The sequence below is a fragment of the Bombina bombina genome, chromosome 3 (genome assembly GCF_027579735.1).
Source record: "Bombina bombina isolate aBomBom1 chromosome 3, aBomBom1.pri, whole genome shotgun sequence".
Taxonomy (NCBI): Eukaryota; Metazoa; Chordata; class Amphibia; order Anura; family Bombinatoridae; genus Bombina; species Bombina bombina.
Window position 1 is genome coordinate 1117131291 of NC_069501.1, and position 15710 is coordinate 1117147000.

Sequence of the window (15710 nt, forward strand, 5' to 3'; positions counted from 1 at the left end):
CGTGCTACGGAGATTATTGCCCGGGAATGGGAGAGACCAGGAATTCCCTTTTCTCCCTCTCCAGTCTTTAGGAAAATGTTCCCGGTGGCTGACTCCATCAAGGAGTCGTGGCAGACGGTTCCCAAGGTGGAACCCTTTTGTGGTTCCCAAAAAAGAGGGAGCTTTCAGGCCCATTCTAGATCTAAAGTTACTCAACAAATTTCTCAGAGTACCGTCCTTCAAGATTAGAACTGTCCGTTCCATTCTTCCTCTGGTTCAGGAAGGTCAATTCATAACGACCATAGACCTGAAGGATGCGGTACCTGCACGTTCCCATTCACAGGGATCATCACAAATTTCTGAGATTTGCCTATCTGGACAAACACTCAATTTGTAGCGCTTCCATTTGGCCTCGCCACAGCTCCCAGAATTTTCTCAAAGGTCCTGGGAGCTCTAATGGCAGTAATTCGGTCCCGGGGAATTGCAGTGGCACCGTATCTGGACGAAATTCTGGTTCAGGCACCATCTTTGCAACTAGCAGAATCTCATACAAAGATCTTGTTGTCTTTTATTCGTTCCCACGGTTGGAGGGTTGTTCCGGCTACAAGAGTGAACTTCTAAGAAAACATTATAGATTCCCTATCAATGAAAATGAGGTCAGAAGAGCCAAGATTCTTTCTGCTTGTCTGTCCCTACAGTCTGCGGTACGGCCATCAGTGGCCCAATGTATGGAGGTAATTGGTTTGATGGTGGCTTCCATGGACATAGTTCCCTTTGTGTCCTCTACAGCTATGCATGCTCGCTCAATGTAACGGGAATTATGCAGACCTATCTAAGAGGATAGTTCTGAATCAATCAACAAGAGACTCCCTACCATGGTGGCTGTCTCAAGAACATCTGTACCAAGGTACATGCTTTCAGAGACCATCTTGGGTAATTGTGACCACGGACGCCATCCTCATGGGTTGGGGAGCAGTCTGGGACTTGCTGAAGGCGCAGGGACTTTTGTCTCAGGAGGAAACTGCTCTCCCCATAAACATATTGGAGTTAAGAGCGATCTTCAATGCCTTGATGGCTTGGCCTCAACTGGCTCTAGCCCGGTTTATCAGGTTCCAGTCAGACAACATAACCTCAGTGGCTTACATCAACCACCAGAGAGTTCCTTAGCCATGAAGGAGGTGGCGAGAATCATTCAGTGGGTGGAGGCTCACAATTGCTGTCTACCTTCCATCCACATCCCAGGAGTGGACCATTAGGAAGCAGATTTCCTGAGCAGAGCAGGAAGGCCTGGAAAAGGGGTTGTCTGTCAGTAACCTCAAGGGTCAGATTTCTGCTCTATCGCGTCTGGCAGATGTGCCGCATGTATAATCCTTTTGTCAGGCCCTGGTCAGAATCAGGCCTGTGTTTAAATCTGTTGCTCCACCTTGGAGTCTTAACCTTGTTCTTAAAGTTTTGCAACAAGCTCCATTTGAGCCTATGCACTCCATAGATATTAAGTTATTATCTTGGAAGGTTTTGTTTCTTACTGCCATTTCTTCTGCTCTGATGGTTTCTGAACGCTCAGCTTTGCAGTATGACTCTCCTTGTCTCATATTTCATGCAGATAATGCAGTTCTTCGTACCAAGTATGGTTTTCTTCCTAAGGTTGTTTTGGACAGAAATATTAATCAGGAAATTGTTGTTCCTTCTCTCTGTCCTAATCTTTCTTCTCATAAGAAACGTTTGTTGCACAACTTAGATGTTGTGCGGGCTCTTAAATTTTATTTGCAGGTTACTAAGGATTTTCGTCAGTCTTCTGCATTGTTTGCTTTCCTGGAAAACGTAAAGGTCAGATAACTACTGCCACTTCTCTTTCTCTCTGATTGAGGAGTATTATTCGTCTGGCATATGAGACTGCTGGACAGCAGCCTCCTGAGAGAATTACAGCTTATTCCACTAGGACTATTTTTTCTTCTTGGACTAATTTTTCTTCTTTGTATGGCTGGGACTTGGTTTTCTTTGCACACTTTTTCTAAATTCTGAAAATGTGGTACTTTTGCATCGGCTGACGCTTCTTTTGGGAGAAAGGTTCTTCTTGTCCCTCCCTAATCAGGTGTCCTCTAGCTTGGGTATTGATTTCCAACAGTAATTGCTGATTCCATCGACTCACCGTGTCTTAAGAAAGAAAACAAAATTTATGCTTTCCTGATAAATTTATTTATTTCTTGACACGGTGAGTCCACGGCCCTCCCTTGTTTTCAGTTTTTTTTTTTATATAAACCTCAGGCACCTCTACACCTTGTGTTTTTTCCTTTCTCTCCTTTTCCTTTGGTCGAATGACTCAGGGTTGTGGGAAGGGAAGTGATAGCTTTGCTGTGGTGCTCTTTGCCTCCTCCTGCTGGCCAGGAGTGATATTCCCAACAATAATTGCTGATTCCGTAGACTCACCCTGTCAAGAAATAGATTATTTCTGTCTCCCTTTGTCTTGTCAAGACCACCGCCCTTGTGTTAATTTACAATAATTCAACCACTCATATCCAGGCCTTAAACCATGGTATCGCTATATAGCAGGCACCGGGAGAAGGTTGCGGGAGGGGGTCTTTAGATCACTGCATTTTTTTACTCACTCACATACGCGTTACACAAAGAAAGAACATTTCAGATTAATCCTGGCAATGCTGAGGCCACAATACTACCTCTGCTGGGCAGCTAATCCCAGTATTAACTAATCCTCCATGAGTGTATCATGACAATAAGACTGCCAGTATCTAAGATGGTGGTGATCAGTAAAGGGAAGGAAGGAAAAAAGCTGTTTGGGAGGGTAATCTCTACACTACAGCAACAATTAACCGTACAAGCTAATTTACCACTTTACTGCCAGGAATTTCAAGTGTGGTGCACAGCTGCAATTAACATCCTTCTAATTGCCAACAACGAATTACAAAGCCATGCATGTCTGCTGTTTCTAAATGAAGGAGACCCCAGGGAAGCTTTTACAACCATTTGTCTTTTAACTGCAGTACAGGTATACCCCACTTTACAGCGCTTCACTTTACAGCGCTTCGCTAATACAGCGCTTTGTGGAGCTGAAGTTCAACCTCCAAGGATTTTGAAACAGTGCTATAATCATTGTGAGATTGCGAGAAAAGTGACTGGCACCATTTTGTTATGCTTAGTTCACTCTGTTTAGAGCATTACAATGCAATTTGTGTCTCAGTGCTATAGTCTGGCAAATTTTACTATAGTCATTGTCACTATTTTACAGGTACAGTATTTATTGAATACTAATTGAATACTGTGCTGTGCTAGTGTTAAACTAAACATAGCATTATTGTACCCCTAATATATGTTAGATCAAACATGTTTTCAAGTTTTTAAACACACTGGCAAGTGAAAAGAAAGCTAAAACTGCCTTGTTTCACTTTAAGGCAGTTTTCACTTTACAGCGGGGCTCCGGTCCCTAACCCGCTGTATGAGCGGGGTATACCTGTAGTTATGTGTAAATAATTTCAGTGAGAAACCCAAAGTTTGCGGAAAAGTTAAAGTGACAGTCTACTTGAAAATGTTTGTTTAAAAAGATAGAAAATCCATTTATAACCCATTCCTCAGTTTTGAATAACCAGCACTGTTATATTAAAGAGATACTGAACCCAATTTTTTTTCTTTCATTGTTCAGATAGCAGATATGCCCATATTTCGATCATTTTTGTCTTTATGAGATGCTTAAAGGAACACTGAACCCAATTTTTTTCTTTCTTTCATGATTCAGATAGAGCATGACATTTTAAGCAACTTTCTAATTTACTCCTATTAACAAATTTTCTTTGTTCTCTTGCTATCTTTATTTTAAAAGCATTAACGTAAATTTTAGCAGCCAGACCATTTTAGGTTCAGCACCATGGATAGTGCTTGCTTATTGGAGGCTTACATTTACCCACCAATAAGCAAGCATAACCCAGGTTCTCAACCAAAAATGGGCTGGCTCCTATGCATCACATTCCTGCTTTTTAATTAAAGGTGGCAAGAGAACAAAGTAAAATTGGTAATAGGAGTAAATTAGAAAGTTGCTTAAAATGTCATGCTCTATCTGAATCATGAAAGAAAAAAAATGGGGGTTTAGTGTCCCTTTAATGCTACTTAAAGACATTAGACATTAAGCTTTTTCAAATTAAAGCTATCAAATGATTTTATTAATAAATGCATATAATTTCTATTCAATTGGTGTATAACTGTGGTATAAGAGCAAACCTTATCAGTTTCCCAATTTCCATGTACAGTGCAATTCTGCCATCTTGTGGCCTGGACAAAAACTACATTATGATAAAATGCTCAGTTACAGAGATTTCTTCTTTAAATCTTCTGTACGGTTTTCATTGAATGTTGAATGCTTAGCTTAAAGGAAGTTATAGTTTTTATAGTAACTAAAGTCAAAGTTCATTATTCAGATAGAGCATGCAGTTTTAAAAGACTTCCCAATTTACTTCCATAATAAAATTGTGCAGTCTTTTTATGTGCACCAGTTCCTACTGAGCATCTGAGATTGTATGCATATATTAGTCTGGGATTGGCTGATGGCTGTCATATCATACTGGGATGGAAAATTAAAGGACAGTTTGTAATAATAATAATCGGTTGCTCATTTAAAATTAATATTTGTTATGATTACATTTTCTTTTATTATAGAATTTTGAATTATACAAATCTAATTGTTTTTTAAGCATAAAGCCAAGTATACTCTTTATGTCTTGTGGTTGGGTATCCCTTAAAGGGACACTCAAGTTAAAATAAATTTATGATTCTGAAAGAACAGCAGTTTTAAGACACTTTCCAATTTACTTCCATTATCAAATTTGGCACACGTTCTGGGGAACAAGCTCCTACTGAGCATGTGCAGAAGCTCACAGGTTATATGTTTACTAGTCTGTGATTGGCTGATATCTGTCATATGATACAGGGGAGCGGAAATGTGAGAGAAAATATCTACTGCTTGTTTGAAATTAAATGTAGGTTTTATTACATTGTTTTTTTATTATGCACTTTAAATTATGCAATTCTACTGCATTTAGTGGTCCTTTAAGTCACTATATAATTGAGTGCTGCACCACAGAGAGAACAGTGTTTACCGCACTCTCTAATTGTATTACAAACATTAATTAAACCGCTCAAGGAAAGTGTCACTTTATCTCTAGCTGAGCATACCTTAAATATACATAGCTGATCCTAATGTGCTGACTTATCATTTTAAAACAATTTTGATCCATTGCAGTGTTTGGAAATATCACTGAAGAGGCAAATGTAAACCACTCACTGTTAATTTGTTTGTTTTCTTCCAGCATTAAAACTTCCTCTTGGCAAAACTACAGTCATGCACTTGGTTGCTAGAGAAACATTGCCAGAACCAAACTCTCAAGGTAAGTACAGTTAACATTTACATTAGTTTCACCCAGCAAATAGTGACATTTCTTCTTTGTGCTTATAATGGGTAAGTCATTTTATTTGTTGGACAAGACACCCAGTGGGTACAAAGTTTGTTTTTTGTTTAATATATGTAGTCTTTTTCCACCATCTGTATAGAAGTGTAGTGTGCATCTAATTTATAACATTTTAGAACACTCTGGATGCCTGATGGGATATCAGACTGCCAGTGGGGTAATGAATATTCTCTGGTGCACTGTTGCTTTTGGAGACTTAGTGAATCTGGGTAAATTGTCATACCTGATAAACATGCACAATCAGTTCTGTAACATTACTTTGTACGTCTGGCCCATTACATGATATCAGAAGCTATTATTTATTCATCATAAAACTGCAGCACTGGGATTGCTATGTATCATTTGTGGCAGAGCACAGAAATCTTCTGAAAGGGACGTTACTGTTAAAATATATAAATAACTGGTCTATATTAAGTTATTTGGGGGGATAATCACACTAGTATATGCATACAGATTTCTGCAAATGCACTGTACTGCCCACTTTGTGCCGGTTATTGGCTGCTGCATCAATATCAGCAGCAGGAAAATTGCACCTTTTATGATTATTCTTTGTAAATACTAATTTATTTGTTGTTATAAAGGATTGGTAAACACACATTTTTTTATGAAAAATATGTCACTTTAGCATAAACCTACAAGCATTTTTGTGTAAAAAGATATCCAATTGCTTTTCTTCTAAAACTGGAAGAGTCCAAAGCTGCATTCATTACTTTTGGGGAAATACAGAACCTGGCCACCAGGAGGAGGCAAAGACACCCCAGCCAAAGGCTTAAAGGGACACTGAACCCAATTTTTTTCTTTTGGGATTCAGATAAAGCATGCAATTTTAAGCAACTTTCTAATTGACTCCTATTATAAAATTGTCTTCATTCTCTTGGTATCTTTATTTGAAATGCAAGAATGTAAGTTTAGATGCCGGCCCATTTTTTGTGAACAAACTGGGTTGTTTTTGACGATTAGTGGATAAATTCACCCACCAATAAACAAGTGCTTTCCATGGTCTGAACCAAAAACAATAGCTTAGATGCCTTCATTTTCAAATAAAGAAAGCAAGAGAACAAAGAAATATTGATAATATGTGTAAATTAGAAAGTTGCTTAAAATTGCATGCTCTATCTGAATCACGAAAGAAAAAATTTGGGTTCAGTGACCCTTTAAATACCTCCCCCATTTACCTCATCCCCAGTCATTCTTTGCCTTTCGTCACAGGAGGTTGGCAGAGAAGTGTCAGAAGTTTGAGATAGTCTCTTATGGAGGGTAGTACTCTTCGGCATGGGACTGGTGTTTTAAGTAATCCTGTCAGCCTCTCAGTGAGAGCATGGATAAAAGTTAGAGTCCGGAGATGCAGGGAGAGTTTTCCTGCAAACCCATCCGACTCATATTAACAGCTCCTTGGTAATCAGCATTGACGAGTTTCGCTGCCTACCTTTATTCACTCAAGTCCATGTCAGAAGCGAGGCTACTATCTGTCACGCTTGAAGGGCCGTGTTCCTGTTCCATGGCATAGATTCTATTGTTTCATTTTATTTTGATATGTGAATGTAATGTTAACGAAACAAGGTAGGGTCTCAATGGGACTCCTTTTATCTTAATAAGGAATCATGGGTTAATATCTCCTGAGGGGGGTTATTGAACAGGGGGGACTTTAATCATGATGTTTATGTGGTTCTATCTGCGAATGTGTAGCAATACCTAGGCTCACGGCTTTTACGGAACATAACAGCCTTATCTTAATGACGCAATCTCTCAAGATTGTGCACCCTTTTGGTGACTGGCACGGTGCACCTTGTGACGGGTGCGGTTACGTTATTTCTCACTTTCGTATGCTGACTGTGTGCGACAGGGAGAGAGTCTGGCTTGTGTGTTGTGTGGTTCATAGGAGGTGGTGAGTGACCCAGCCATTGGGGGTGTAAAAAGGGTGCCAGTTTTTGTAATCCCAAGATTATGGAGGATTCTGATATGTTAGACACGAATGCCTCCGATACGGAGAATGCGTTTTGTGATGAATATGAAATGGCCCGGGTAATCAATGCCCATCAGTTATGTTCCGATTGCGTTTCTAGTCTCTCTTCTCCCAAATCAGGGAGCTTAGAGTGCGTTGAGCCATCCGCCTCTGAGGTTTCCATGTCCCGTGAGGCGGGTGCCCCAGACCCTTTCTCGGCTCTGCAAGCAGATGTCCCTATGGCTTTTACTTTTTCTCCGGAGGGTGGCTTGTTTCCTCCAGAGGTTATGGCACGGTTCCGCATGGCCATTTCTATAGCGCTGACTCATTTATATCTCCCAAGTGAAATATTTCTAAGATACTGTCCGTGTTATGTTTACCAGAGTCCGTCGGGCGTGGGATCGCCTGATTCCGTTCAACCTTCTGGGGAAGCGTTGGCCCCTGAGGCTTCAGGGGCCCAACTTCGGGGCCAGGGTCTTTCTTTGATCTGGCGAGGGGTGATTTATATCATTTTATGGTTATAGGCTGGCACGTGTTCGTGTTTTTTTAAGACATGTTTCTCCAACATTGGTGTGTCCGGTCCACGGTGTCATCCATTACTTGTGGGATATTCTCCTCCCCCACAGGGAAAGGCAAGGAGAGCACACAGCAAGAGCTGTCCATATAGTCCCTCCCAGGCTCCGCCCCCCCAGTCATTCTCCTTGCCGCTCTGAACAAGTAGCATCTCCTCGGGGATGGTGAGGAGTTTGTGGTGTTTAGTTGTAGTTTTTTATTCTTCTATCAAGAGTTTGTTATTTTAAAATAGTGCTGGTATGTACTATTTACTCTGAAACAGAAAGAGATGAAGAGTTCTGTTTAAAAGAGGTGTATGATTTTAGCAGACAGTAACTAAAATCAGTTGCTGTTCCCACACAGGACTGTTGAGATGAGATAACTTCAGTTGGGGGGAACAGTTTGCAGACTTTTCTGCTCAAGGTATGACTAGTCATTTTTCTAACAAGACTGTGTAATGCTGGAAGGCTGTCATTTTCCCCTCATGGGGATTGGTAAGCCATTTTCTTAGTCTCAAACAGAATAAAGGGCTTATTATGGGCTATAAACTGGTAGACACTTTTAGGGGCTAAATCGATTGCTTTATTTAAGTATTATATGCAGTTTGAAGTTGAATTTCACACTTTTATAACATTGGGGAACGTTTTTTAGCACCAGGCACTTGTTAAGACACCTTCCCAGTCAGGAAGGGCCTTTCTCTGTAGTAGGCAGAGCCTCATTTTCGCGCCATTACTGTGCAGTTAATTTTGAGTTCAGTACATGCAGCTGCATGTGTGAGGGTCTGGAATCCACTAAAAACGTTCCTAGATGGCTTCATTTGGTATCATATACCCCCCTGGGATTGGTGAAGTTGCAGCAAAGGCTGTGGCTGGGACTGTAAGGGGGTTAAAATGAAAAACGGCTCCGGTTTCCACATTTTAAGGGTTAACAGCTTGAAAATTGGGGTGCAATACTTTGAATGTATTAAGACACTGTGGTGAAAATTTGGTAAAGATTGGATAATTCCTTCATAGTTTTTCACATATTCAGTAATAAAGTGTGCCCTGTTTAACATTTAAAGAGACAGTAACGGTTTTGTTTTAAAACGGTTTTTGTGCTTTATTAACCAGTTTAAGCCTGTTTAACATGTCTGTACCTTCAGATAGATCATGTTCTGTATGTATGGTAGCCAATGTGGTTCCCCCTTCAAATATAGTGTGATAATTGTGCCATTGCGTCCAAACAAAGTAATGACAGAACTGTCACAAATTGTAAAGTTGCCCAGGATGATTCCTCAGATGAAGGAAGTAGACATAGTTCTACATCATCTCCTTCTGTGTCTATACCAGTTATGCCCGCGCAGGCGACCCCTAGTACTTCTAGCGCGCCAATGCTTGTTACTATGCAGTAATTGACGGCAGTAATGGATAACTCCATAGCTAATATTTTATCCAAAATGCCAGCATTTCAGAGAGAGCGCGATTGCTCTGTTTTAAACACTGTAGAGCAGGAGGGCGCTGATGATAATTTTTCTGTCATACCCTCACACCAATCTGAAGTGGCAGTGAGGGAGGGTTTGTCAGATGGGGAAATTTCTGATACAGGAAGAATTTCTCAGCAGGCAGAACCTGATGTTGTGACATTTAAATTTAAATTAGAGCATCTCCGCGCATTACTTAAGGAGGTGCTATCTACTCTGGATGATTGTGACAATCTGGTCAACCCAGAAAAATTGTGCAAGATGGACAGTTCCTTGAGGTCCCGGTGCACCCTGATGCTTTTCCGATACCTAAACGGGTGGCGGACATAGTGAATAAGGAGTGGGAGAAGCCAGGCATACCTTTTGTCCCTCCTCCTATATTTAAGAAATTGTTCCCTATGGTCGACCCCAGGAAGGACACATGGCAAACAGTCCCTAAGGTCGAGGGGGAGTTTTCTACTCTAGCCAAGCGCACGACCATTCCTATTGAGGACAATTGTGCTTTCAAAGATCCTATGGATAAAAAATTGGAGGGTTTGCTTAAAAAGATTTTTGTACAGCAAGGTTACCTCCTTCAACCTATTTCGTGCATTATTCCTGTCACTACAGAGGCGCTCAGTAGGGAGACTCTGTATGAGGAAGTCATGGACAGAATTTACGCACTTAAGTTAGCTAATTCCTTTATTTTAGACGCCGCTTTGCAGTTAGCGAGGTTAGCGGCAAAAAATTCAGGGTTTACAATTGTGGCGCGCAGAGCGCTCTGGCTAAAGTCTTGGTCGGCGGATGTATCTTCCAAGACAAAATTGCTTAATACCCCTTTCAAAGGTAAGACCCCTTTTGGGCCAGAATTGAAAGAGATTATTTCAGTCATCACTGGGGGAAAGGGCCATGCCCTCCCACAAGATAAACCTTTCAAGGCTAAGAATAAGTCCAATTTTCGTTCCTTTCGCAATTTCAGGAACGGACCGGCTTCCAACTCGGCAGCCTCTAGACAAGAGGGTAACGCTTCCCAGACTAAACCAGCTTGGAAATCAATGCAAGGCTGGAACAAGGGTAAACAGGCCAAGAAACCTGCTGCTGCTACCAAGACAGCATGAAGAGGTAGCCCCCGATCCAGAACCGGATCTAGTAGGGGGCAGACTCTCTCTCTTTGCTCAGGCTTGGGCAAGAGATGTTCAGGATCCCTGGGCACTAGAAATAGTCTCTCAGGGTTATCTTCTAGAATTCAAGGAACTACCCCCAAGGGGAAGGTTCCACATGTCTCACTTATCTTCAAACCAAGTAAAGAGACAGGCATTCTTACATTGTGTAGAAGACCTGTTAAAGATGGGAGTGATACTCCCAGTTCCAACTGTGGAACAAGGTCAGGGGTTTTACTCAAATCTGTGTGTAGTTCCCAAAAAAAGAGGGAACTTTCAGACCAATTCTGGATTTAAAAATTCTAAACAAATTTCTCAGAGTGCCATCGTTCAAAATGGAAACTATTCGAACGATTTTACCTACAATCCAGGAGGGTCAATTTATGACTACCGTGGATCTAAAGGATGCGTATCTGCATATTCCTATCCACAAAGATCATCATCAGTTCCTAAGGTTCGCCTTTCTGGACAAACATTACCTAGCGGTTCTAAGACCCAGGGGCATTGCAGTGGCACCTTACTTGGACGACATCCTAATTCAAGCGTCGTCTCTTTCAAAGACAAAGGCTCACACAGACATTGTTCTAGCCTTTATCAGATCTCACGGGTGGTAGGTGAACATAGAAAAAAGTTCCCCGTCTCCGTCAAAAAGAGTCCCTTTCTTGGGAACAATAATAGATTCTTTAGAAATGAAGATTTTCCTGACAGATGTCAGAGTCAAAGCTTCTAAACGCTTGTCAAGTTCTTCACTCTGTTCTACGGCCTTCCATAGCTCAGTGCATGGAAGTAGTAGGGTTGATGGTTGCAGCAATGGACATAGTTCCTTTTGCGCGAATTCATCTAAGACCATTACAACTGTGCATGCTGAAACAGTGGAATGGGGACTATACAGACTTGTCTCCAGTGATTTAAGTAGATCAGAAGACCAGAGACTCACTCTGTTGGTGGCTGACTCAGGATCACCTGTCCCAGGGAATGAGCTTCCGCAGACCAGAGTGGGTCATTGTCACGACCGACGCCAGTCTATTAGGCTGGGGCGCGGTCTGGGATTCCCTGAAAGCTCAGGGTCTATGGTCTCGGGAAGAGTCTCTTCTCCCGATAAACATCCTGGAACTGAGAGCGATATTCAATGCTCTCCGGGCTTGGCCTCAACTAGCAAAGGCCAGATTCATAAGATTCCAATCAGACAACATGACTGTTGCTTACTTCAACCATCAGGGGGGAACAAGGAGTTCCCTGGCGATGAGAGAGGTGACCAAGATCATCAAATGGGCGGAGGATCACTCCTACCACCTGTCTGCGATCCACATCCCAGGAGTGGAAAACTGGGAGGCGGATTATCTGAGTCGTCAGACCTTTCATCCGGGGGAGTGGGAACTCCACCCGGAGGTGTTTGCCCAGTTGACCCAATTATGGGGCATTCCAGACATGGATCTGATGGCGTCTCATCAGAACTTCAAGGTTCCTTGCTACGGGTCCAGATCCAGGGATCCCAAGGCGACTCTAGTGGATGCATTAGTGGCGCCTTGGACTTTCAACCTAGCTTATGCGTTTCCACCGTTCCTTCTCATTCCCAGGCAGGTAGCCAGGATCAAACAGGAGAAGGCCTCGGTGATTTTGATAGCTCCTGCGTGGCCACGCAGGACTTGGTATGCAGACCTGGTGAATATGTCATCGGCTCCACCATGGAAGCTACCTTTGAGACAGGATCTTCTAGTACAAGGTCCATTCGAACATCCAAATCTAGTTTCTCTCCAGCTGACTGCTTGGAAATTGAACGCTTGATTTTGTCTAAGCGTGGGTTTTCGGATTCTGTGATAGATACTCTGGTACAAGCCAGAAAACCTGTGACTAGAAAGATTACCATAAAATATGGAAAATATATATCTGTTGGTGTGAATCCAAGGGATTCTCATGGAGTAAGATTAAAATTCCTAGGATCCTTTCCTTTCTCCAAGAAGGTTTGGATAAGGGATTATCAGCGAGTTCTCTAAAAGGACAGATTTCTGCTTTATCTGTCTTGTTACACAAATGACTGGCAGCTGTGCCAGATGTTCAAGCTTTTGTTCAGGCTTTGGTCAGGATCAAGCCTGTTTACAGACCCTTGACTCCTCCCTGGAGTCTAAATTTGGTTCTTTCAGTTCTTCAAGGGTTTCCGTTTGAACCCTTACATTCCATAGATATCAAGTTGTTATCTTGGAAAGTTCTGTTTTTGGTTGCTATTCTTCTGCTAGAAGAGTTTCTGAATTATCTGCTCTGCAGTGTACTCCGCCCTATCTGGTGTTCCATTCAGATAAGGTTGTTTTGCGTACTAAACCTGGTTTCCTTCCAAAGGTTGTTTCCAACAAGAATATTAACCAGGAAATAGTTGTGCCTTCTTTGTGTCCGAATCCAGTTTCAAAGAAGGAACGCTTGTTACACAATTTAGATGTAGTCCGTGCTTTAAAGTTCTATTTAGAAGCAACAAAGGATTTCAGACAAACGTCTTCTCTGTTTGTAGTTTATTCTGGCAAGAGGAGAGGTCAAAAAAAGCTACTGCTACCTCTCTTTCCTTTTGGCTGAAAAGCATCATACGATTGGCTTACGAGACTGCCGGACGGCAGCCTCCTGAACGAATCACAGCTCACTCTACTAGGGCTGTGGCTTCCACATGGCTTCAAGAACGAGGCTTCTGTTGATCAGATATGTAAGGCAGCGACCTGGTCTTCTCTGCACACTTTGTCCAAATTCTACAAATTTGATACTTTTGCTTCTTCGGAGGCTATTTTTGGGAGAAAGGTTTTGCAAGCCGTGGTGCCTTCTGTTTAGGTAACCTGATTTGCTCCCTCCCTTCATCCGTGTCCTAAAGCTTTGGTATTGGTTCCCACAAGTAATGGATGACACCGTGGACCGGACACACCAATGTTGGAGAAAACAGAATTTATGCTTACCTGATAAATTACTTTCTCCAACGGTGTGTCCGGTCCACGGCCCGCCCTGGTTTTTTAATCAGGTTTGAAGAATTTCTTTCTCTATACACTACAGTCACCACGGCACACTATAGTTTCTCCTTTTTTTCTCCTAACCGTCGGTCGAATGACTGGGGGGGCGGAGCCTGGGAGGGACTATATGGACAGCTCTTGCTGTGTGCTCTCCTTGCCTTTCCCTGTGGGGGAGGAGAATATCCCACAAGTAATGGATGACACCGTGGACCGGACACACCGTTGGAGAAAGTAATTTATCAGGTAAGCATAAATTCTGTTTTTGGCGATGTTAGAGGATCCCAGTCCTAGTGGGCCGAGGTATCTGAGGCCTTAGATGCTGGATGGCAAATGGGATATGACGTTTCGGGATGAAGCCAATCTCCTGAAGTCTGTTTTATTTTTTCTTTATGTTTCGGTTCCAGTTCTGAGCTTGGGTGAATGGGGCCTCTGATCGGCTGGTCCCGTTGGTGTTCTCATTCACCTTGGGCGTTCACCCGATGGGTGCTGCCTTCCTTTTATTTTGATCAGGATGGATGTGTTTAATTTGTTTTTCTTAAGCTCATGTCTGTTAGATTTTCATTTTTGAGAACGTTCTTCTCTTGAACCGATACTTGCGATTTTGTGGTCGCATGGGCGCTTCCTCAGAAGTTACACACTTTTTGAATAATAGAATTATGTTTTCTAGTTCATTTATCGATCCTTGGGGTTGAATTTTCTATGACCTTGGGAAGTTCTGTAGTGTCCTTATACCAGGCAGATACTGGTCCGACACCTTTCTGCTGTTACCTGGGTTCATGTCACCCTTGTGGTGCTGATTTAATCCTGTCGGATTCTGAATGTCACTTGGCCTATTGCTATGGACTCGGATTCTATTCGAAGTATGAGGCCTACTGTTTAGATACAACCCCTCTGAATGGAGGGTTGTGAGTGCCAATCTAAGGTTGGCTTTTTCATGCTACTCGCCTGGGATATGAATCTGTTTTTACAGACGTTGTCATGGTTCTTTCAGGTCTGTGGGGACTCTGAACCGTTGTTTCCATTCCTTTGGAGTTGGGAGATTTGAGTGACCTATGTGGTCTGGTGTTCCAAGTGGTGAATGATTTGCGTCTTCACTTGAGGTTCTTCCGGATGCTGACTCTTTAGCCTATTAAACTAAAATAATTAATAACCTATTAATATAAAATTTTCTTGCGGTGGTGGAGTCTCCTTCCCGCCTTGGGTGGATCATCTGGTCTGGAAGTGCGGTCATGTCCTTCTTTCTCTGCTCAGAGTTGCGTTACCCTAAGAGGTGGAGTGCAGGGGTCCCCTGACTTCTGTGGGGAGCTGTGAGGCTTCCAGCATTTACCCTGTTACAGTTTTTTTTTTTTGGAAGACCGATCCTACAAGGATCTCTGGCTGTTGTCTCTTCCATATTATACCCTTGGTCTGACCACGATCTTTGAAGTTCGGGTGTTATCTGCATCCTCGTTGCAAATCTAGTCTTGGGGCTTAACAGTGAAGAGTTGAGGTCGGTTACAGACGGTCGCCCTTCTGGGGTCAGGTAGTTGACCACTTATCCTTGATGTTCCGTTAGGGGCTTCGTGGAGGGTGCTTTACATCTAATTCTCTGGGATGGCAATCAAGGTCCAGGGTTCTCATTCACCTTCGGGTGTTGGTTGCTACCTTGCCTGCGTGTGTAACACGTGTTAACGCTTGTCTACGAGATTTTCCTGGCATCCCGCGTGCCTCTCTCAGAGGGGGCGGGGCTCTGTTTCTCATGGGAGATACCTATCTGACTGTGGCTTAGGTTCTAGGTCTCTCTGACGGGTCCCTACTGGTCTTCTGGCGCATTTGATGTTCCTTGTAGACTACAAGTATCTTTCAACTGGCTTGGCGATATGGCCGAGGAGTCTCGCCTCTATGGTAGGGTGGTTTCCGTTGCTTTAGTCCCCTTCTCTTCTAGAGCAGGGGATGGGTTCAGAGTTACCTTAGTATCTCTGGTGACCTTGGGAGATGTGGAGTAGTAACTGGTTCCACCGTTCCTGCAGCGGAGGCTGGGGGTTTGAACCCTGTTGGGGCTCCTGCTAAATGTTGGATTCTGATATATAGATGCTGGGGGTCTGAGAGCCCTCTTCCCTTGTGAACTGTTCTTCTTTGGGAAAGACAGCAGTGTAGGGGGTCTCGTACCCAAGCACAATGTCTATCCTGACTCACGGTAGCATGCTG

General features: G+C 42.7%; 1 protein-coding gene across 1 annotated transcript in view; it reads left to right on the top strand.

Annotated features, from left to right (window-relative positions):
- The window catches only part of UBL3 (ubiquitin like 3), a 384745-nt gene that overhangs the window by 340522 nt on the left and 28513 nt on the right, over positions 1 to 15710 (top strand). The window contains exon 4 of the mRNA XM_053708476.1: positions 5292 to 5369. Coding sequence (XP_053564451.1) covers positions 5292 to 5369 — 78 coding nt within the window. The remainder of the gene's footprint in view (positions 1 to 5291; positions 5370 to 15710) is intronic.